This window comes from Schistocerca americana, chromosome 11 (assembly GCF_021461395.2).
Source record: "Schistocerca americana isolate TAMUIC-IGC-003095 chromosome 11, iqSchAmer2.1, whole genome shotgun sequence".
NCBI classification, from domain to species: Eukaryota; Metazoa; Arthropoda; class Insecta; order Orthoptera; family Acrididae; genus Schistocerca; species Schistocerca americana.
Window position 1 is genome coordinate 160,849,822 of NC_060129.1, and position 25,263 is coordinate 160,875,084.

Consider the following 25,263-nt stretch of genomic DNA (forward strand, 5'->3'; position numbering starts at 1 on the left):
TATCTTGGCCGCCAGGAGCGCTGTGTTTGCGGGCATGCTCCGTCGTCTCACCTTAGAGGCCAGCAGCAGCCAGCTCGCACTCTCCGACATAGAGGGCCCTGTGCTGCGCCAGGTGCTGGCACACCTCTACACCCTCCAGCCCCCACAGCTGCCCAGCATGGCGCCGCAGCTGCTGGTCGCCGCTGATCAATACGGCTTGTCAGTACTGAAGGTGCAGTGCGAGCAACAGGTGGCCGCGCAGCTGTCTGTCGAGACTGCATCAGCCACAGGTGTTCTCGCGATTAGGCACTCCGCTAACATGCTGAAGCAGGCTGCCGTCGCCTTCATAAAGGCCCACTTGCTCAGTGTGATGGCGACGCAGGGCTGGGATGAGGCTGTAGTCAACGACCCACAAACTTTTATGGAGTTGGTTCACCTGATTGCAGAGACACCGACAGACACCAGGTAAGCATGAGACAAGCTGCTCATCTATGTTACACAGCTCTACGTGTGCGTACTGACAAGCCTAAAATGTCCACCACTAAGTGTAATTAGATGTGCCTGCATCGTAAAATACACTACTATTGATATTGAAACGTCCCCTTAGAAAAATTATACATGACTGTGCTTAAACTGACACACAATATTTTTTTAGCGCAACGCAATCTGACTTTCAAAAATCCCTACAAAAGAATGGCCCTGACTAACATTAACCTATACCTTTCACAAATCACTTACCTCACAAAAATATTCGTTACTCGAACTACTGCAATACAGCGAGCGCCACTACTGCCAGCTAAATAAAAGATTCAAACTACTGAAGGCACTAACTACTGATACGCATAGTTAGCAAATGAAAGATCTTGATAGAGAACAAACAATGTATTTACCTCAATAGTGTTCAAAAGTCATAATGTATATAGCAGTTCATTATATCCAGTATTACAAATTTCAAAACTCCGCCATCTCTCTCCCCACATCCACCACTGCTGGCGGCTCACCTCCAACTGCGCAACGCTACGCGCTGTTAACAGCCAACTGCCCAACAGTACAATGGCAGACAACAATGCAAACTAGCCACAGACTGCACACAGCACAGCCAGTGATTTTCATACAGAGCGCTACGTGGCGTTACCAATATAAAAACCTAAACAGCCTACTTACAATATCCAGTTTCTTGTATACGCTATGTGATGAAAAGTATCTATACACCTGGCTGAAAATGACAAACAAGTTCGTGGCGCCCTCTATCGGTAATGCAGGAATTCAATATGGTGTTGGCCCATCCTCAGCCTTCATAACAGCTGCTGGAAGGTTTCTTTGGGCCCATTTTTCACGGAGTTCACGGCGTTCCAAAACAACCCAAAGGTGTTCTATAGCATTCAGGTCAGGACCCTGTGCAAGCCAGTCGATTACAAAGACGTTATTCTCGTCTAACCAGTCTGACACAGCTCGTGTATTGTGAGCAGGTGCTCGATCGTGTTGAAAGATACAATCGCCATCCCTGAATTGCCCTTCAACAGTGGCAAAGGTTCTTAAAACATGAATATGGGAGTGTGGTGTGATATTGCCACACAAAAGAACAAGGGGTGCAAGAACCCTCCACGAAAAACACGACGACACCATAACACCACCGCCTCCGAATTCTACTGTTGGCGCAACACACACTGGCAGATGACGTTCACCAGCCATACCCTGCCATCGGGTCGCCACATTGTGTGCCGTGATTCGTCAGACCACACAACGTTTTTTCCACCGTTCAATAGTCCAACGTTTATGCTCCTTACACTAAGCGAGGCGTGGTTCGGCATTAACCAGCGTGATGTGTGGCTTATGAGTAGTTGCTCGACCATGAAATACAAGTTTTCAAACCTCCCACATAACTGTCATAGTACTTGCAATGGATCCTGATGCAGTTTGGAATTCCTGTGTGATGGTCTGGATAGATGTCTGCCTATTACACATTACCATCCTCTTCAACTGTCGGCAGTCTCTGTCTGTCAAGAGACGAGGTTGGCCTGAACGTTTTGTGCTTTATATGTCCCTTCACGTTTCCACTTCACTATCGCATCGGAAATAGTGGACCTAGTTATGTTTAGGCTTGTGGAAATCTCTGGTACAGACGTATGACCATATTCGAAGTCCGTGAGTTCCGCATAGCACCCCATTCTACTATCTCACGATGTCTAATGACAACTGAGGTCGCTTATATAGAGTACTTGGCAGCATAGTGCACCTGATATGAAAAACTCATGGTTTTGGAGGGTGTCTGGATACTTTTGATCACATCATGTAAGTAATGTATTTACAGCTGCAAGTAGGATGAGACTCCAGCTGTACAGTTCTCTGACGACATATTAGAATTTGTGTTGCAGTGGAGCTCGAGCTTAGGCTTGCCACTTTATGGGACAGCTTGCCTCAACCACTTCAGCTATCCAAGCACGCTTCCAGACCTCCAAACTTCACCATGTGTCCACATCCTGCATTTGCACAAATGCTTTGATTCTCACTCAGAAAGAAACTTACTTATTATTGTCATGGTCTTTCCTAGACATGTAAAAATTTTCCAGTGTCTTTATTTGTTATGGAATATCCTCCATACATGCATGCATATCTGTGGGAACACACACTGCTATGACCGACAGCTGTATGAAATACAAGAAATGCATTTGCAACTGCTAATACAATGACACGCCAAGTACACAATATAGGGTGACTCACTGGAAACTTGCAAATGATGTAAAAATAGAAAGCACAATTGATGTGCAGTTTCACAAAATTGATTAATAGTGAGGGACTCGTGTTATTCACTTATCAATAGATTGTAATAATACATAGAATGGGTTTTCTTGGTGAAAACATTCAATTCCTTAAATGGAACAATGCCAGTGATACTAATCAACAAAATATATCAATAGATTGTAATAATACATAGAATGGGTTTTCTTGGTGAAAACATTCAATTCCTTAAAAGGAACAATGCCAGTGATACTAATCAACAAAAAGTAAGGTAAATTAGAATGTCGATGCTGTTTGGTGTAGGATTCTATGTGACTCAATTACGACATATCGTATTTTGAAAAGTCCCCACGCCAAAACTTATAGCTGTGGTCATCATCATCATCATCATCATCATCTTTGGGTTGTCTGCCTTGCAGCGGGTTTTAACTGCCTAGCCCTCCATGCTTCTCTGTCTGCTGCGTTTCTCTTCATTCTTTGGTACCCACCTTGTGGCCCGCAGACATCATTCGGCATCTGAAACCTTCTTCTGCCCTTCCTTGTCTTTCCCAGAAGGAAACGTTCAGTTGTCTCTACTAGAAGGCAATCTCTTTTTAGATTGTGGCCTATCCAGTTTAGTTTCCTGTCCTCCATCGCTAGAAGCATCCTCCGTTCTTCTCCAACTCTCCTCAGTACATCTGAGTAATTCCTAACTTTATCAGTCCAGCTGATCTTCGTTCCACGCCATATCCACATTTCACAAGCTTTAATTCTCTTCTCATTCTGCTTTATCAAAGTCCACGTTTCTGCTCCATACAAGGCCATGCTCCATATTAAGCACTTAACCAGTCGCTTCCTTAATTCCTTGTTTAAACAACTAGTTAAGAGTCTTCTCTGCTTTTGAAATGCGTGTTCCGCCCGAGCCATTCTCACTTTGATATCTTGTTGTCAGTCCGTATCTTCTTTAATCCAAGTTCTCAAATACTTGAATGCTCTTACCTGTTCTATGATTTCTGACTCCAAGTTAATTTTTACTTTTCTTTTCTTTAGGCTTATGGCAATGCTTTTGGTTTTCTTTTTATTAATTGTCATATCATATACTACAAAGACTTCATTCAAGTCATTTAGCACTTGAGTCAGCTTCTCTTGATTTTTTGTGAGGATCGCCATGTCATCTGCAAATCTTATACATTCAATATTTTGTCGACCTATCCTGACGCCTCTTGTCGGCTTTCCAGTGCTTCCTTCTGACAGATGTTAAATAAGATCGGCAAGAGACAACAGCCCTGTCTAACAACTCTCCCAATCCTGTTGTCTCCAGACATCTCATTACCTGTGATTCTTGAGTTTCTCCCGGCGTATTTGATAGTCAAAATATCCACGGGTGTGCTGCCGGTCTACAGTGTCCAACGGGCACAATATTTCGGCGATCATACATGTCGCCATCATCAGGTGAACTGACGGACTGAGCTCCTGTGAACGTGCCGGCACGGAGATCCGTACGCTATGGCTGCTCAGAGGGAACTGGGTTCGGTCGCGGCGGCGGCCGATTTAAATACCCTCCGCCCGCGGCGCGCTCCCTCCGCCGTCCGCGCCCCGCGCCACGGTCGCGCGGTGGAACAGATTGCGACGGCGTCTGAGATGACGTCGGAGTGATGGCTCTGTCCGCCGTGGTCGTCACAACTATACGTTTGCTCGATTTACTCTTGATTAACCCGATCGCTGGTTCCCAAGCCTTGCTAAGATTATAGCCACAGTCACGGTTTATGAGGTCGTCATTGGTGCGAATTTCGATGGCCTCTCTAACAACGCTGTCCCAATATCTCGACGTCTGTACCAGAATCCTCGTGCGGTCATATTCCATGGCGTGATTTTCCGACAAACAATGTTCAGCGACCGCCGACTTGCTCGGATACATCAGACGAGTGTGCCTCTGGTGTTCACGGCATCGATCCTCGACGGTACGCATCGTCTGACCAATATACGACTTGCCACATTGGCACGGAATCTGGTACACGCCGGCCTTCCTCAAACCGAGGTCATCTTTGGCACTCCCCACCAGTGCACGAGTTTTATTTGGAGGACAAAACACAGTTCCGACCCGGTGTTTCTTCAGAATGCGAGCGATTTTGACTATCTCATTACCTATTCGTACCCAAGCTTTCTTATCCAGGTACAGATTTGCCATCAGTCTTCTCACATTCCACTTTATTCCCTTCTTTTTCTAAAGACCTAACAGCTTATCGAACTGCTCTCTATCAAATGTCTTTTCAAGGTTTATGAAGACAGCATACACTTCTATGCTCTTTTCTATGTATCTTTTGCTGATGGTTCTTAGAACCCCAATGGCATCTCGTGTTCACCTTTCCCCTTACGAAACCATAGTGTTCTTCACCAAGTGTTTCTTGCAGTGTTCCATATAGCCTCCTTTTTAGAATCCGAAGAACTACTTTTGCTACCTTCGGTATGAGGCTGATTGTCCCGTGGTCTTTACACTTTTTAGGATAATTAGTCTTTGGGATTGGGACTATTATACTTACGAGAAAGTCTTCTGCCCATTCACATTTGTCGTAGATGTAGTTGCAGAGAGAGGTCAACTCATTTTTGCCTGTTTCTTTTAAACTCTTTAAGATTTCCGCCGGAACGTCATCTACACCGCATGCTGTGTTGCTTTCAAGTTCTCCCAGTGACTTATTTGGCTCTGAACGTAGGATAAAATGTCTTTTTTAATTTCATTTACTCATTCTTCCTTCTCAATCTACAGATCAGAGTGTCTGTGGTAGCACACAATAAAGAAAAGCAGAAGTGCATACAATAGTTATGTGGATTCTGGCCAGCAACGAGGCAGTTGACCATCACAGGTTGGGTTCAAAAGCAGCACCAGCAACGGCAAAACACACTTCCGGTCTGGTTTCAACGACCTTTCCATACATGCTAGCATTTCAGCGGAGATGTCCAAGAAGGCTGCAGTAATACGTCGCTGCATATCATCGACTGTAGTCTGTATGTCCCCGTAGACAGAGACTTTCTGCTTTCCACACAGAAAAATGTCTACAGGCGTAAAATCTTGGGAGTGGGACAGCCAAGGTACAGGTCCTCAGCATCCAATCCGGCAATTTGGAAAGAATTCGTGAAGATATACTGCAGTACTTCGTGCGCTATTGGTTGAACAGTCATCATGTTGGTACCACAGGTTCCTCCTAGTCTGCAGAGGAAGAGCAGAGCATCCATGGATGATGGCAGCTGTGATACTTGTTCGCATTCAGATTGGCGTATATGAAAAACGGACCTGTGAACTGGCAGTTCACTATCCCACTGTATGTTTACGTTCCATGGATGCTGACACTCCATCTGACGAAGCCGACAGCGATTGTCAACAGACCACAGGGTATGTGTCGATGATTTACTTGGCCATGTTTATTAACTGTGGCTTCATCACTGAACAAGATACATGATACACCTGGAGTATTCTGTCTTAAGGCCCATGTATAGAAGGTAACACGTTTGTCATAATAATTTCCATGCAGTTCTTGATGGAGAGAGAGATGTGATGGTAATGGAACATATGTCGAGGAACAATACGTACGACAATTGCCTGACCCATGCCACGTCCTCATGCGATTACACGGCAGCTAATCTGGAACATCAGGAAGCACATTAAATTGCCCCTCTTCTGTCGTCACTTTTTTCTTTCTGTTACGTTGTCTATGTGTTACATTACCTCTTTCAGTTAATGAACTTGGAGGTTGATAAATAATTGCTAAGATGCAAATTAAATTCCTTTCGAACAGGCCACGAAAGCCCAACGGTACCGACCGGCCGCCGTGTCATCCTCATCCCACAGGCGTTACTGAATGCGGATATGGAGAGGTATGTGGTCAGCACACCACTCTCCCCGGCCGTATGTCAGTTTCCGAGACCGGAGTCGCTACTTATCAATCAAGTAGCTCCTCAGTTTGTCTCACAAGGGTTGAGTGCACCCCGCTTGCCAACAGCTTTAGGCAGACTGCATGGTCACCCATCCAAGTGCTAGCCCAGCCCGATAGCATTTATCTTCGGTGATCTGACCAGAACCGGTTTTACCACTGCGGCAAGGCCATTGGCCCTAATTGCTGAGGTGGCTGATGTTTATTGGGATATCTCTCCACATACACTGTACGAGAGAGAAATGCATTCTTCCTACACTCTCCATACGTCATACAGATGCCGGCATTATCTGCATTGGTAAATCCCGTTATTCACTCGCGACCTACTGCTTGGATTCTCAGACACTACCTGAACAGCAAGTCGAAATGCACTCAAGGTACACACAAGCACTCAGTAAGCAAACTTAACAACATTGTACCTAGCAACGAAGCAGGTTGAATATCACAAATAAATGTCAGTGTCGAAACTTTTCAGAATATTGTATCTCGAAAACGACTCGCACCATAATCCTCAACAAACACCAGTGACATCTGATTTGTTCTACTTCTAATTTGTTAATGTCAATAGGCGTTGATCTACACTCCTGGAAATTGAAATAAGAACACCGTGAATTCATTGTCCCAGGAAAGGGATACTTTATTGACACATTCCTGGGGTCAGATACATCACATGATCACACTGACAGAACCACAGGCACATAGACACAGGCAACAGAGCATGCACAATGTCGGCACTAGTACAGTGTATATCCACCTTTCGCAGCAATGCAGGCTGCTATTCTCCCATGGAGACGGTCGTAGAGATGCTGGATGTAGTCCTGTGGAACGGCTTGCCATGCCATTTCCACCTGGCGCCTCAGTTGGACCAGCGTTCGTGCTGGACGTGCAGACCGCGTGAGACGACGATTCATCCAGTCCCAAACATGCTCAATGGGGGACAGATCCGGAGATCTTGCTGGCCAGGGTAGTTGACTTACACCTTCTAGAGCACGTTGGGTGGCACGGGATACATGTGGACGTGCATTGTCCTGTTGGAACAGCAAGTTCCCTTGCCGGTCTAGGAAGCAGCAGTGTCTCTAATTTGCTGGGAAGTGGCGGTGCGGTCCCCTACGGCACTGCGTAGGATCCTACGGTCTTGGCGTGCATCCGTGCGTCGCTGCGGTCCGGTCCCAGGTCGACGGGCACGTGCACCTTCCGCCGACCACTGGCGACAACATCGATGTACTGTGGAGACCTCACGCCCCACGTGTTGAGCATTTCGGCGGTACGTCCACCCGGCCTCCCGCATGCCCACTATGCGCCCTCGCTCAAAGTCCGTCAACTGCACATACGGTTCACGTCAACGCTGTCGCGGCATGCTACCAGTGTTAAAGACTGCGATGGAGCTCCGTATGCCACGTCAAACTGGCTGGCACTGACGGCGGCGGTGCACAAATGCTGCGCAGCTAGCGCCATTCGACGGCCAACACCGCGGTTCCTGGTGTGTCCGCTGTGCCGTGCGTGTGATCATTGCTTGTACAGCCCTCTCGCAGTGTCCGGAGCAAGTATGGTGGGTCTGACACACCGGTGTCAACGTGTTCTTTTTTCCATTTCCAGGAGTGTATTTCGAAAAGTGTAATTTTTCACTAATAATACACTTCCTAGTTACTAATACAATCTTTTGTATAGCTAACAATACGAGCCCCGCAGTTCCAATCCACTGTATGAGAGCAGCACATGAATAGCACTTCCAATATCCGCCATTCTTTTCAGTCATAGTAAAACTTCTTCCAGACTGAGACTCGAACCCGGAACCTGGAAGTATGCTCGAATAGCAGAGGTCGTTAAGGCGACTGCTCGCATGAAGTGGGATATCCATGTTGGGATCCCAGTCTGGCACAAATATTCATACGTCACCAATAAATTACAGAGCTGGAATGTGATCGTATTCTCAACTTGAACACATTTCGTCTGTTGCTTCAGACATGAATCCTTGTCTGAAGGACATGCTATAGAAGGTTTTTAAACACAGGCACTGTGAGTAGTATTTACATGCCCAGGCAAAGGCCGCAACAACAATAAGTGTGTTTCTTCCTGTGTGAGTGTTGCAGTGACTGTTCTACAGCAAGACATGGAAACTCACGGTGATGTGTCGAGTTTTGGGTCGGGCACTGAAGCACGCTCGCATAGACAAAGTGGTTACGGCGACCACTCATGTACAGTGGGAAATTCTGATTCCTGTCCAGGTCTGGTATCAAGTTTCATACGTCAACAGTAAACTGTGCAGTTGGAGTGACGTATTCGCCATTGTGAATAAGTTTCCTGTACTTTACACAGCTGTAGATCACAGCAGCATCTGTTTTTTCAGACATGCATGCATGTCTGAAGGACATTGCATAGTAGGCTCTTAAACACAGACACTGAAACTAGCAATAGCATTTTCTGGTGGCTCACGTTGCTTTCGTAAAATTCTCGTAAGAGTTTCATCAAATCACCGTACTAAACTCAGTATGTCAGCACGTAAGTTAGCCTCCAAAAATCCTGCAATAGCCAAGACGTTCATAGCTTTGTGAATTATTTTGGTCTTATTTGCAGTCGTCATTTGTATTAAATTGCATGTGTACAGCAAGCTGTTATTTACGTTAGCCTATCAAGTGGTTGAAGAAAGATGAACATTAGCTGTGGCCGCAGCAGGTTCCGTTCTAGTGACGGACACAATGATGGGCTGCTCAGATCAGAGACAGACACAGTGACATGTGCTGCTGGCAGCTAGGGCAAGCACGATCTGTTCTTTGAGCTGTACATGCTACCCTAAACCTCTTTATTCAAAGTAACCTTATGAAGCAAGTGTCGATCAAACATGTGCCCCACTCTCCTCCAAGGTCACGGAACGGGGGCCTACCGTTGTTGGTTGGTTGTTTGGGGAAGGAGACCAGACAGTGTGGTCATCGGTCTCACCGGATTAGGGAAGGATGGGGAAGGAAGTCAGCCGTGCCCTTTCAGAGGAACCATCCCGGCATTTGCCTGGAGTGATTTAGGGAAATCACGGAAAACCTAAATCAGGATGGCCGGACGCGGGATTGAACCGTCGTCCTCCCGAATGCGAGTCCAGTGTCGAACCACTGCGCCACCTCGCTCGGTCGGGGCCTACCGTGACCGGTTCAAGTTTTCTGGCGTCGCGATGGCATCGGCCTCTGAGTTAGGTGTAGCTTCCACTGTGTGGAGTGTTGGTGTTTGATTACACCACTTGGTATCCTGTGAGGCTTTCGACTGAAATTCTCTTTGCCTCTGAGCGTTATTCAGCATATTTGCGTTACATTTCTGGCGGCATTCCGCTGTCTGTGGGTTATTTGGTTGTCTGCTATTGTTTTGCGTTTGCCAACGATCGGCTGACTGTTGCCGGTGCCTTGTGTCTGTACATACTGTACAGGCTGGCCTTACGCTACGCGCCTGTTGTAGTTGTTTTTGCTAAAGTTTTGCCCATTTCTCTTATATGCGCCTTTACATTTACGACTTTCTCCATTGCCGTTGTGATTATCGTTACCATTATCCGTAAATCTCTGTGACGCTATCGGGTTATTAACAGGCTTAGGTTGTACTGGTATCTCTTCGTTTATCAAATCTATTGAGTCCAGTAGAGATAGAAAGTATTCGGTGTCGATTTACGGGATGTTAATGAGTTTTTCCCTAACGTGGGCAGGAAGACGGCTCTTTAAATTTTTTTGAAAATTTAGCTGGATCGTCCAGACCTAGTTTTATTCAAATATTTTTCAAAATATCCTTGTAAGCTTCCATACTTGCTATTGAACGGAGCTGGGTTAAATACTTCACGTTGAGCCTCTCTTGTACGGCCTCAGACGAATACTTACTCAGAAATGCCGTCTCATTCCGTTCATAATATTGGCAACGTTCCGATATGTCCGTAGCTTACAGTAGAACGTCACCCTGTGTGTATCCAAGAAGAAATCTAATTTTCTGGGCTTCGGTCCAGGTACGAGGTAAAACATGTCGAAATGCTCTGATAAAGACCACAGGGTCTGTTCTTTTCCATTCAGAAGCAAATATCGGGAATGTCGATGCGTAAGTAATCATTCATCTGCAAGTAATGTTGACAAACAGGCCGCGCTGTCAGTGACAGTCGTGTTTATGGTCGCTTGTGGCGTATCCATGGCAACTGCGCCTGCTCGACAGGTGCAACTGCCGGCAAGTTGCAAGTTGCATTGTGCAACCTTCGCTATTTCCCTTCTAAGGGCTAATCCTGAATTGTTGGTAACCAGTGAAGGCATCTAAGAGCATAGCTTTGTTTTCTGTCATATGCTGTTTTGGAATGTCCGTAGTTTTAGCAACACTGCCTCGCAACCTTTCCTCTGCTTCCTATAACCCTAGTCTGTTTTAGCAAGAAGTTGGCTTTACGTCTCTTTTAGAGCTCTAAAGAGCCCTGCAGGATTTACATAAGGGCCACGCGGGGTAGCCGTGCGGTCTAAAGCGTCTTGTCACGGTCCGCGCGGCTCCCCCCGTCAGTGGTTCGAATCTTCCCTCGGGCATCGGCGAGTGTGCTGTCCGTAGCGTAAGTAAGTTAGTTAAGTGTATAAGCTTACGGAGCGATGACCTAAGCAGTTGGGTCCCATAAGATCTTACCACAAATGTACAAATTTTACAGTACCTACATAGATTTTGCATTCTGACACTACCTTTCCAGCAAGGGTGCTGCCCTTCTCCAGCATCCCGGCTTCAGCTTTTTCAGTTACTTCCTTTACATCTACACATAGCATACCTCTCTGTTTTTGGCAAATTCTGACTCTAAAATGATCTACTCTTAGACTCAAGTTTTGTATTTCTGTAGTTAGGTTTTTGCATACGTCTTGCAGCTCGTTGACTACGTTCGTGACATTTTTTACCGACGCATCCACATGGGATTGCGTGTCCTGAACTTGACTAAATGCTTTACTGAGGTTTTGCAACTCACCTGCAAGTTGTTCCCGATTACAATTTGCGGATCTTACCTTTTCCGTTAACATATTTATATTGCGGGACATGTCGGTAATTATTTCTTGTTTTAGTTGTTTACCGTGCTCTGTGAACTTACCGGATAATTCGTCAGATAATTCAGTGCGTACATTTTTGCCCACCTCTCTCAACTGTTGACTAATACTATTCTTGGAATCGTTAAACGCCTGGTTTTGCTGTGCAAACTGTTGTGTTATTAGCTGCATTAGCTGTGTCAGAGTGTGTGTTTCACTGGTATTTGCATTGCTTTTGTGAACTGTTTCCTGTGCTTGCGTCCGCGACGTCGTGAGCAGATAATCAAAGAAATTTTCGCTATTGCGCACGTCAGATTCTCTACTTTAGAAAATGTTTCCCGGTGAGACCTCAGAAATTGGCTCATAGAGCGTCATATGAGCGGCCTCGTGACTAGTTATATTACCAGTATCACAATTTTTTAATAATGGGACGCCAACCTCGTCGTTTTGGTAGTCATTGGCCAGTTCACGAGTTGGTGCGTGACCTTCAAATGTTGACAAGCTCGAATTTCCGCCATCTTGGCATATTGCATTTTGTAATGAATTTTCAACAATGGCCATTTCCTTTGACTCCACTCTGAACAGTTTCTATTAAAATTATGAAAGGAAAATAATTTTAAACATGAAATTTTGTTTGAATCGTATCCTTCAATTAAATGTTGACTTTACACATATCTTCGTCTTTTCTATAGAAATCCACTTTCCGTAAAGGATATTAATTGGAAGGAACAAGGATCTACTGTGAGAGAGACGGCGCCAAGCAGGGCCATATAAGTATACAGCGTAGCAACTTCCTACTTTAACCGCTGAAATTCGCATTCCCAGCACATCTCGTTCGTAGGCAGAATTTCATTTTAATTTGCTCCTTCAAGTTGTTAATAGTTTCAACCTCACGGACGTGTAAAAATCCAACAAAGGCCTCATTAGTTCTTTGTAACGATAAAATCGATTTTTTTGTTTTTTTTTTACAATCGTATTGACTTACTAGGATCACGTTAACAACTTCAGTTCCTCTTCTTCCATTGTTGTTGTATCCTATTTTTCCAGGATTCCCTCATTTCATCCCCATGAAGTCTCTTCTTTTCTTCTGTCCATGCTGTTCACGATTTTTTATTTCTTCTCCTTTGAAAGCCTTCCAAATTTAGTATTTTGTTTTTAAAATGGTTTCTTTCTGCTATTTCTGATTCTTTTATGTTGTTTCTTTCAAGATTTTTTCTTACTTCTGTAATCCATGCTATTGTCGATTTCTTCTTCCAGAAATATAGCAGTATTTGTTTTGTTGGTCTATTTCCATTCTTTCGGTGGAGATGTCCAAAAAAGGTTAATCTTCGTTAGGCCATTACTGCAGATATTTTCTCTATATTTTTGTAGATCTCCTCATTACTTCTTATTTTCCAACCATCTGCGGTTTTCATTGTACCCATTATTTTTCTAATAATCCTTCTTTCCAGTACCTCTAGTTTGTCCATCTTGTAGTTCATCGTTAGGCATTCAGATCCATATAAACATTCTGGTTGTACCACTGTGGTGTAGTGTTTTAGTTTTATTTTTCTAGATATACATTTCTTGTTGTAAATATTTTTGGTCAAACCATATGCTCTTTCCATTTTGTTAATTCTTACATCTATTCCAGATTATTCTAGTCCAATCTGTTGTATAGTTTCTCCAAGGTATTTAAATTTATTTACTCGTTCTATTTTACCTATTTGTGTTTCTATGTATTTTGATGCATTTTTTTGTATTTGTCATGAATTTTGTTTTTTCAGCTGAAATGGATCATTTACCTAAAAAAATTTTTTTCTTCAAGAATTGAAAGGTCTGTTCACATTCCTCTCGGCGCCGTCGTGTCACGGTTGCCATTGAATAGTGGCAGGGGGACTAGAAATGTGATATATATTGGAAATCTGAATAAATATTTGCTGTTTAAATAATTAAAAAGTAAATTTTGAAAGAATGATTGAAAAAAAATGGAAGGTACACATATCCTATGTGAACTTTAACTGGCTCTAATAGAAACAGACCTTCAATATTCAATACATGTATTCAGCATTCAGCATTCGTAAATTTACATACATCCTTTTCTTGTTACCGCTATTGTGCATGAATATTTGTATGACAAAACTGGTTCGGATCGAACCTCCTCTGCTGAAGCGAATTCTTCTTGTTATCTTCGATCCTCTTGATGCAGAATTCCCGGCGCGTCACGGAAAAGCCACAGCGACCTCTGACTGTGTTCCCTGTATGCTTCAATTTATCTGTCAGGCAGCGAATTATTAGTTATGGAACAGTGACTCGTAACAGCACACTTGTTTCAATCCGTGTCTTCGCTCTTCTTGGGATTCACAGAATGAATAGCGTTCAGTTTCGAATTGGAATGTCGACACTTTTTATTTCACAGATAAGAGAGACATCAGTAACTACCGACCTATATCACTGCTGATATCATTTTCCAAAATGTTTGAGAATGAGATGTATTCTAAAAGAGTATTACATCTTGGCAACAATAATGTCCTCAGAAAATCAAAATTTGGGTTTCAGAACGGTTGCTTTACTGAGAATGCTGTTTACATGTTCACACACCAGATATTACAAGCATTACATAACAAAATAGTACTGGTAGGTATTTTCTGTGACCTATCCAAAGCATTTGATTGTGCAAATCATAGTATACTCCTTGATAAATTGAAGTTTTTTGGGATTGATGGTATAGCCAACCAATGGATCATGTCATATCTGACCAAAAGAATGCGAAAATTTGTACTTATTAGTAATTCAACAAACAGAATCCAGGGACATAATTCTGGCAGGGGAGAAATCACGTATGGGTTTCCCCTAGGTTCAATCTTACGTCCACTAGCGTTTCTCACATATATAAATGATCTACAGTCTAATGTACAACAAGCAGAACTAGTTCTTTTTTCAGGTAACACCAATATGGTAATCACTCCCAGTATACGTGCAGAAATTGGGAAAACGGTGAACAAAGTTCTCAAAAGCATCATTGACTGGTTTTCTGCGAATGGTCCCACCGTGAATTTCACAAAGCCACATATTATTCAGTTCTATACCTCCAGGGGTACTGCACCAGTGATAAGTGTAACATGTTGTGATGAAATAATTCATATAGTGGGAAATTAAAAATTCTGTGGTGCCCATATTGATGAGAATTTAAATTGGAAAAAACACAAATTTCGGAACCCCTAAAACAATTTAGTTTAGCCACGTTTTAACTTAGTCATAGCAAATTTTGAAGAGATAGAAATCAGTAAGTTTACATATTTTGCTTATTTACATTCAATAATGTCATATCGAATAATGATCTGAGGTTACTGCCCAGAAACGTGCTGCGAGAACAATATGTGGTGCTTACCCGTGATCACCTTGTAGACATCTGTTTGAGGAGTAGGGTATTCTGACCATTGCTTCGCAGTATATTTACTCCCTTATGAATTTTTTTGTAAATAATCCACTACAGTTCAAAAGCTACGATGAGGTACATAATTACAATACTAGCAGAAAAATGACATTTATTAATCAACATTAAGGTTGTCTTTAGCACAGAAGGAGGTGTACAAAGCTGCAAAAAAATTTTTGGCAGCTTACCCAGTGATATAAAACGTCTAACAGATGGCAAGGTGAAATGTGAAAATAAACTGAAAAAGTCTCTCCTTGACAACTCCTATTCTGTAGAAGAATTTCTATGTTTGTAATGTGTAAAAGATGGTGGGATAACTCAATCTGTATATATTACTTACATTTTGGAGAAAAAATAAGTGTATGGTGATGTTTAGAGTACAAGTAGAAGTACAAATTAATTTGCGATATGAATGCACCGATAATCTTAGGAACCGACATCCCTCGAACTAACAACACTGCACAACATCATATCACCGGTATAATTTCCCCTTTGTAATTTGTATCCCATTTCTTCGTGTTCTAGGTTTATTTTCGTATCATTCTTACACACAACAGGGACGAAACAACCGAAAAAGATTTTTAGCACACGTCTCTCCAGATTCTTCCCCCAACAGTCGGATTCGTGACTGCTAAGGGGAGAATGTCAAAAATTTTAGAAAATTGATTTTTTAAAGATATGCGTATTTTGTACCGCATATCTTCCTGAATAGTACGATGTATAAAAAATATACATTTTAGTGATTACAAGCCAAACCCCTTTGCACAGCTTGAATCCTACACAAAGTCACCAGGGCAACAAATACAGAGCAAAGGGTGCTGCAACAAATGTGACACCAATGGCTCAGGACTTTAATGGAAGCCACCAAACCTATATCAGGGACCTTGCAAATGAAAACTTATTGAAGAAATGTGTTCATGGTGGCACCCAAAAACCAAATGAAAGTTTTAACCAATGTGTATGGGAAATATTGCCTAAAACCATTTGTGTTGGACAAAATGCAGTTGCTATTTGTGTTTATGACGCGGTTTCATGTTTTAATGATTGTGTGCAAAGCAAGAAATATGTTTTAGAGAAAATGGGAATAAAGACCGGAGTGAACTGCATCAAAGCTTTGTATGCGATAGAGAGTGTGTAGTGAAAGGAGATAAATTATTTTTGGAGGTGATAAAATCAGGAATGTGAAAAGAAAGAAAACCGACTAAGAAAATGGAAAAGAACTTGCTTATAGTGCTGGACAGTTCTAAAGGAATGATACACACAAGCAGAAACTTTAATGGCCATTTTCCGCAAAACAGACATTTCTTAACTTAGGTGCATGTAACATTCATAATAAGTATCCTATTACTTTCAAACTTGGTATGCTCATTAAACACGAACTCCTTAATGCAAATCTCTATAATTTTGCAAGTCGATTAAAAACTGTGCTAAAAATTGAGGTAATATAACTATAAAACTTGAGTTTTCTCTAAAGATGAAGTTAAAAATGCTACAGCACATTCATTTTTTCATAAATTAAATAAATTCTAGAGTTTCATGTACCTGTAAGCATGGTTTGTATGCCGTGCAAGATTCATCGAAAGATCTCTCTTACTTATGAAGAAAGGTGTACCTATAGCGACAGCTGCAGCCGATAGGAAGAGGAAAAATTATGAAATTTCACATGTAAAAAAAATTTTTTCTTTATGTTTTTGCAGTTCCACTGCTATGAGTGTGAATACTGAATCCTTCCTGAACATTCTGACGAAGTTTTATGATTTTATTTGTAAAAGTATAGACTGTGGAAACTAAAATGTCCTCTGGTGTCTCTCCTGTTCCAAGTCGGCCGGCTTGACATCCTACCCCCCATAACACACGAGCTAGGAACACCATCCCATAACGACAGCACTACATTAAGTGCATTGGAGGGATACTGTCATTCAAATATCTTTGTGATTTATATTGTTATGTATTGAAACTATGTTGACTAATAGTTGTCATAAGCATACTTGTTGAGCTTAGTATGAGCCTTTCATTTGTGCTTTATTTTGCACCAAATACTGTGTAGTATGCTAGCCTATAAGTATGAGAAAATTAGGAGATGCAATGTGTGAAGTGGTTAGCTGAACGCCTTAGTTGTCCCACTACTGTCTTTGGTAGTGTGTGTTCCATTATCTGTGTGGGGACAGTACCTCAGCAGTACTGTCTGTGGTAATCTGACCACTGGCTTCGATGTGAAAACCCTTCTCGAAGCAGTGTTCCTTCTGCGCAGCACGCCAGGCGCTGGAGAGAGCAGGACCGGCCCCCCCTCGCAGCCGCACAGTGGCCACAGCGACGACGGCCGGAGCCCAGCCACAGCTGTGCCCCCCACCACTCCCCAGGCCACTCCACAGCCTGACGACGCTGCCGTCTATCACCTGCGGTGAGTTCTGTCACAATAACAGCGTTACGCGTTGGGCAGTTAGCCCAGTGTTAAAGTGAAGAAATCGAATGTTGCTACTTTATGTTTTGACGAAGCAGATGTTATAGTTCTGGTATTAAGTTATTTCTTTTATAAATTATGCTGTTTGACGAGGCAAGGATCTACAGGTCTGCATCGTGACGTATTTTCAGTTCCTAACACAACTGAGCCACTTAATGCAGTTACTTGTGTAAGATACTTCCCCAAAGATAGCGACTGTGTTGGTGAGTTAGAGGCAATTTGTGTTTTCGGCGATGATTTGCTATATTATGAATTAATTCTGCAGAGACTGGATCTTGTTTGTTTCTTCTGACTTGCAACCACGTTCAGTATTATTCAGTATTGGGCTGCCTCACCAAATAACCAGGAATCTCTGAAACTCCCACCGTCACTTGCATTTCCGCGATTACTCTCCCAACACTATAATGAGATATTCTCTCAAGGGTCTGTGGGAACCCCACCACTGGGGGAGGAGAATCAGTTGAGATCCATGTCTTACCCTACTACGAGAGATGTACGTGAGAACCTCTAGTGGCAGTTTTTGGAAATCATTCGTGACAACATCAGCCTCTACTAAACTGTCGATATCTTGCTGATTAACGCAGGCATGTTGGATCAATAAAAATCAGATCAATTGTAAGGCGTGGGGATCGTTGAGTGGAGATGGACACAGCAGCCATATCTCGCCAGCTGTAAAACCCTCTGTGGCTCAGGGAGTTTTACAGCTGACATTGCAAAAGTTTTCTTTTTATTCACTGCAGACCAGCTTCAGCGTAAATTCGTCATCACGTCACTTTTCTTCTTTGAAATTATTGATCTATAGTGGTAGTCACAGAAATTTGACTGTCGCTTCGTGAAACAATGATAGTCTGATACTGAACTGATATTGTTTCAAAATGCATTTCAGTGGCTAGCTGAATTCTACAGCCCAAAACGTGGCAATTCAGAGTATTCATTATGCTTTTACAATTAATCAGAGTAGAATCCAACAAGTTATTGGACAATAGAGGAGTCTGTACCTATTCAAGGGGAAATAAGGAAGGTTACCCAGTATTTTAACGTTGAAAATGGGATAAGTAATGTTTCAGGTGACTTAAGAAAACATATCTCTCCCAGTTATTCAAGGATTTCGTGCTTTAATTACCTTTTATGGTCAGCCACAGATGTACAATATCATTAGATTTAATGTCTGTGCCAAATTGAGCAAATACTTATAAGAATACTTATCCCAATCTGAACGCCTTTCGCAGCACAAGCAGTCAACAAAAGTTCATCCATGGGTCTGATAATGTTGAACGATACAGAGAAGGTATGGTGAAATTATGTAAATAAGATAGCCTGACGGGTATTTACCTAATTTCTCGTACACAAATAGCATCAGCCATTCAACATAAGAAGACAACCGACGATAAGGAAGTGTAGCAGGAAAGACTAAAGATAGAGAGCACAGGGAAGAATACTTTGTGGATAATCCAGAAACTCATTATGCAGCATAATTAATAACGCTGAATGCAATTTCAGGGATAGCCTTTAAATTACGTTGCACATACTGGACACGAAATTAGTACAAGCTCAGTAGAAAAGCAGCAGACAACAAAGTAGAAAATAAATTATTGTGGTTGACTTAGAAACAAGACATGGAAGGGAAGAATGTTTCAGCATAAAAAGACTGACATAAAAAGTTGAGAAAGCTGGCTAAAAATCGAGAGGGAAACAACAGCAGGCGGAAATAAAACATAAAGAGCAGGAAATGAAACATATTAACAAAATACTTGATAATGGAGTGAAAAGTTTGTTGACAGAGAGTTAAGAAAACCAGGCTGGGGAACAGATCGAGCGTAACATGGTACTGATGTGAATAACAATGTACAGGGCGAAGACAGTGAAGGCTTCCTTTTTTCTTGGGCATCAGACAGTTGTGGTGACTAATAAAAGGTCCTACATAAAAAAATACAGTCTTTCGAAGACTAAAAGCGACAACTACTTTAAACAAAAATAGTTTACAATCATAAATACACTGATAGAAAAGAATCACAAAACCAAAAACTTGTCAATACAGAGTAGTGAAACATCAAGGATACATTTGCCAGGGTAACATATTTAACTGATTATCATTGCAAGATCGCAGGTCAATGTAGGTGTGAGATGAGCCACTGGAAACGTGAAATGGTCATACACTGTGAGAAGGTCGAATTAAAACATGCAGACATGCATGAATTGTGTTGCACAAGTATCGGACGAGAGTTTGTGGAATGGAGTTCGATGTCAGATGCACTTGGTTGGTCAGTACAGGGACTGTAATGCTGTTTGTGAATGATGCTGGAGTTACTGTATGATGATGTCCCATATCTGCTCGCCTGGGAACGGACCTGATGATTGAGCATGCCAAGAGACATGTCAACACTCTATAGAGCATGTTGGGCTACAACAGCGGTAAGTGAGCTAGCGTTATCCTGTTGGAAAACTCCCCCTGGAATGCTGTTCATTAATGGCACCAGAATGGATCGAATCAGCAGATTGAAACAGATATTTACACTAAAGGTGTGTGGGATAACAACGAGAGTGTTCCTGCTGTCATATAAAATCGCACCCCAGACCATGACTCCAGGTTTAGGTCCAATGTGTTAACACACAGACAGGTTGGTTGTAGGCCCCCAACTGGCCTCCTTCTAAATCAAAACATGGTCATTACCGGCAGCGAGGCTGAACCAGCTTTCATCAGAAAATACAACAGAGTTCGACCATTCCCTTCAGTTTGCCACCACTGAAGTGCCAAACGGTGCGGTGTGGGATCAGTGGAACACACGCTACAGAGCATCTGGCTCGGAGCTGTCCGTGAAGTAACCGATTTGTAATACTTGATTATGTTACTTGGTGCCAACTGCTGCTCAAACTGCTGCTGGAGATGTATTACAGTGCGCCAGAGCCATACGGTGAACACGATGGTCTTCCATCTCAGTAGTGTCACGTGGCTGTCTGGAACCCAGTCTTCTTGCAACGGAATATTCTTGGAATCACCGCAGCCAGCAGGCCTGCATAGTGGCTACATGCCTGTCAAATATTTATGCATCACGGTTGGAACATCCAGCTTCTCATAGCCCCTATTACAGATTTCGTTTAATCTCTGTGAGATGTTCATAACGGCGTCTTTGTCGTGTCGAAGGAAATTTTGACTAACATCAGCTTCCTGCATCTAATCTCAAAGGTAACTAACGCTCACGCTCGTTACAGCGTGTAATTACAACAAGCTTGATTTGCTTCCTCATAATGGTACTACTAGCGCCACTCTTAAGCGACGCGACTGCCACAGAGTCATCATCATTCAGATGTAGAAACACACGTACCAACTTTCGTTTCTGTCACACTACTTCTTCGTGCTGCAATATTTTTCCGTCAATGTATATACCACTGCAAAGGGAAAAGACGTTTTTTAACATTGTCACCAAGAATCTCAAAAAGCTCTTCAAAAACTTACTTCACATTTTTGCAAGATAGTCAAATAAATGCTGCGACAGTGTTTCTGTTATATACCAATGGTTTAGGAGTGCGCCATTGATTAGTAATGAAAACATTCGAACACAGACGCTGCTTAACCTCTGAAAAAAACTAAGAGCAGTGGCAGCAGAAGTCATCCAGTATAAGAAGTCGCCATCTTTCTGACAAAGGCCAAAGAATGTGTGTGTGTGTGTGTGTGTGTGTGTGTGTGTGTGTGTGTGTGTGTGTGTGTGTGTGTGTTTGGGGCTACAGGTGCTCATCGCCGAGGTTATCAGCTTCCTGACAACCAATAATAGAAGGGTCTAAGAGGGAGGAGGAAAGGATAGAGCTTCAAGGAACTCTACTGCCCTTCAGGTAGTAAACTGCCCCTAGAAAGCTGGAGAATCAAAAGTGATCAATGACATGAGGATGCAGAAGGCAATGGAATCTAATAAATTAAAACCACGTAACTTGCATCCACAGGAAATATAACAGTAACAGGAAAACGGTTATGATGCCATCTGCATTGTGGAAAGATTCCAGACAAGTTACCCTTTTGGATCTCTGCAAATTGACTGCCAAGGGGGAAGTGACTATGAAATAGAGACGGAATAAGTTATTGTGGGATAAGATTCTATGACTTGGAGCTTTGAATTCAGAAGTTTGATTGTAATTGGAAAGCTAGAGTCTAAAAACGGAAGTGCAAAAGCCCAGTCTAGATACATTGGGGGTCACTGATGTGAACTAGGAAAAGGCTAAGCATTTATCTTAAGACACATTGAGGTATATCATCAGCAGCAGGAAATGGTATGTTGGGAGCAGGGTTCGTTATGAATAGGAAAATAGGGGAGAGAGCGGACTACTGTGAACTTCTCAACGACAGAGTTTCTCTCACCAGATTCGACATCAAACGAATGCAGACAGCGACAGTTCAGGTACACATGCCAATGACACAAGTAAAAAGGAGAAAAGAAAGTATGAAATTAAAATGCGGTTGCATGGGAAGGAGAAGCAGAAAGGGTCATCAGCTATATGGGATTGGCATTGGGATGACAGAGATGAAAGTCTAATTGAGTTGTGCAACCAATGTGAGATGGTATTTACGAATACTCTGTTCAGGAATCGTGTGACGAAAAAATATACTTGGAAGAGACCCAGAGACACTGAAAGAGTCCTGCTGGATTACATCATGGTCAGAGATTTCGAAATCAGATATTGGACTGTAAGGTGTACTCAGATGTAAATACAGATCTAATAATTATGAAGAGTAGAGTGAAGTTCAAGAGAATCGTCCAGAAGAATCAGTGTAGAAGGATGTATCATCATGCAGTACTGAGAAATGATGAGATGTATTTGAAGCTTACCAATGATGTGGATATGGCGGTAAGGAACAACACAGTAGGCTGTTCAGTTGAAGACGAGTGTACATCTCTAGAATGTAAAATCACCGACGGTGGACAGACAACACAGATAAAGGGAAGCTAACTTCGAAGAAACCTTTAGTAACAGAAGAAATACTGCAACTGATCGACGAAAGAAGAAAATATAGAAATGTTCAGAGAAAGACAGGAATACAGCTACATTCACTGATGTGGCAAGAGTTGTGGGATACCTCCTAATATCGTGTCAGACCTTCTTGTGCCCAGCCTAGTACGACAACTCGACGTGGCGGGGACCCGAGAAGTCGTTGAAGTCCCTTGTAAAAATATTTTGCTGTGCTGTCCCTGGAGCCACCCACTACTGCGAATGTGTTGCTGGTGGAGGATTTTGTACAGGAACTGACCTGTCGATTATGTCCCATAAATCTTCTATGGGATTCATGTTGCGCGATCCAGATGGCCAAATCATTTACACCAGTTGTCCACAATGTTCCTCAAATCAGTTGCGGACAGTTGTGGCTCATTATATCGTTGTTTGAGAAAATGGAGTCCATTATGGAGCCAACACCACAGTGCCTTGTTGTCAACTAGGGTCCACAGCTTTGTGGGGTCTACGTCACACTCGAACACCACCATCAGTTTTCACCAATGGAATTCGAGACTTATCTGACCAGACCAAGCTTTTCCAGCCGTCTCAGATCCTACCATTTTGGTCACGAGACCAGGAAAGGAGCTGCAGGTGTTACCATACTGTTAGTAAAGGTACTAGCATTGGACATCTGTTACCACAGCCCATTAATCCCAAATTTAGCCGCACTGTCCTCACATATACGTTAGTCGTACATTCTATATCGATTTCTGCATTTATTTCACGCAGTGTTGCTTGTCTATTAGCACTGACCACTATGGTAGACGAAAATGTTCTTCGTTTTTTTTCCAACTTAACGGAACTGCACACTCAATTCGACTACTGGTTTAATGTGCTCAGCATAGTTTGTGACCGCCTGTGGCTGATACTACCCTGACAACAACAGGGCAAGCTGCGAATGAAGTCATCACTCTCATGTGGAGGCAATAACATCATTCTTCCTGCAGAGCAACTCACAACATTTATGGAATTGTTTGTGGATGCTTATGTGATGCAACCCGTCTCCCTAGTGTATATGCAACATGCTCAATGGGATTCAAATTGGGATCTCCCATGTGTGCAATATCTTCTATTTCCAAGAAAACGTCAATCACCCGATCTGTATGAGGCATATCCCTATGAGGCCACAGCACCTCGCAACAATGGCATATGAGTTCCCCAGATCTCGTTACGATACCTGACAGTACTTAACCCTTGCCAATTCACCCATACAGTGTCATGAAGAGGTGTTCAAGTTGTCAACGTAATCGCTGCCCACACCATTAAAGATCCTTCTGGATAACAGGCTTGTTAATGTTTGGGCTCCAAAATCCTGTTCCACGTTCCCTCCATATGCAAATCTGTCGATAATCACTCTCCAGTCCATACTGGGACTCACCTGTGAAAATAACATTGGCCCATGGTTCGGCCATCCAGTTGGCGTGTTGATGACTTTACGTATTACTCTCTGTGGAGATGTGTCAGGGGTTCATATACAACAGGTCTCTGACTATATAGGCTACTCTGCTGAGGCCTTCTGTATAACGTTGGCTTCGATACAACACATCCAGTGCATGCTGCGAGGTGTGATGCCAGTTGCCATGCAGTAGTAAGGCAGTACCGTGATGCCCTTTAGCCAGAAACTGTATCTCGGAGACGAGGGCAGGAACCAACACGTGTGTTGGATCCTGCCCTCGTCTTCGAGATACAGTTTCTGTGTCTACAAACTATCGCCACATCTGAGAAACAACAGTAAGATCCACATTGAGCCACCAGGCCACTTCAGTTTGTGATTGTGCTCCTTCCATTCATCCTATGGCCCTCCACTGCAGAGAGCCTGGCATGCGTCTTCTCTGTACCATACTCCACCGTCTGTGACTGTGCCTACAGAGATTGTGGATGTGGGACTGACTACCCAGAAAACACTACCCCATTTCATAGGTGCACTGACTTCATTGTGAGCTTGGTTGTCTGTAGACTGGAATGCTGTCTTCCGTGTAGAACACGATGGTGCTGACATCTGTAGATAGTATGCATGATCACATCGTGAATTAGACACAGGACAGGGAAATCGCAGTTTGTTGCTTTAATTTTGGAGATCAGTGTATTGTGGTAACCTTCTTGGGGACATGAGTTCTTGGAACTCATCACAGTTCTGCTTCTGCGATAGTGTTTCGTCCTCAGACATGCGTCTTTGAAGAAATTTGTTAGTATTGTCCTTTTGTTGCAGAAATCTATCTGGAGACATGAAGGGCGAGATGCTGATTGCGGCAGCTAAGGAGGGGTCAGTGAGCAAAGTGCGAACGTTACTGGCAATGGGGGCGGACGTGGAGGCGAAGGACGAGAACAAGCTGACAGCATTGCACTGGGCAGCAGTCATGGGGCACGGGGAGGTGGCGGCCCGTCTGCTGGAGGTAGGAGCAGCCGTTAACGCCAGGGACCGCTGGTAGAACACGCCTCTCCATCTGGCTGCATGGAAAGGTCATGCAGCTGTGGTGCGGCTGCTGGCAGCTTCTTCTGCCGACCACAACGCCATGGATCAAAGTGGGAGCACGCCACTGCACGATGCAGCACGGCGTGGCCGTGCAGAGGCGGCGGCTGCACTGTTAGAGGCAGGGGCCAACAGGGAAGACAGGAATTATGGTGGGGACACGCCGCTGGACCTAGCCGAGCGGAACAACCACCAGTCGCTCATAGACATCCTAAGATCAAGCTGAGTGTAATGCAGACGACTACAGAGTAAAATAAATAAAGCTTTCTGTGTAACCTCTGCTACTTTTAAAATAAACAATTCAGAAAAGTTAA

At 43.2% G+C, this 25,263-nt stretch overlaps 1 protein-coding gene across 2 annotated transcripts; it reads left to right on the forward strand.

Annotated features, from left to right (window-relative positions):
• On the forward strand, positions 1 to 25,263 carry LOC124554099 (speckle-type POZ protein-like). Of its 2 annotated transcripts, XM_047128164.1 has the most exons (3): positions 1 to 444; positions 17,290 to 17,439; positions 24,689 to 25,263. In XM_047128164.1, the coding sequence occupies exons 1-3, from the start codon at positions 35 to 37 to the stop codon at positions 24,906 to 24,908; spliced, it is 780 nt and encodes a 259-aa protein (XP_046984120.1). In that variant the 5' UTR covers positions 1 to 34; the 3' UTR covers positions 24,909 to 25,263. The 2 variants fall into 2 exon arrangements, with proteins under 2 accessions (XP_046984120.1, XP_046984121.1); XM_047128165.1 differs by lacking the exon at positions 17,290 to 17,439.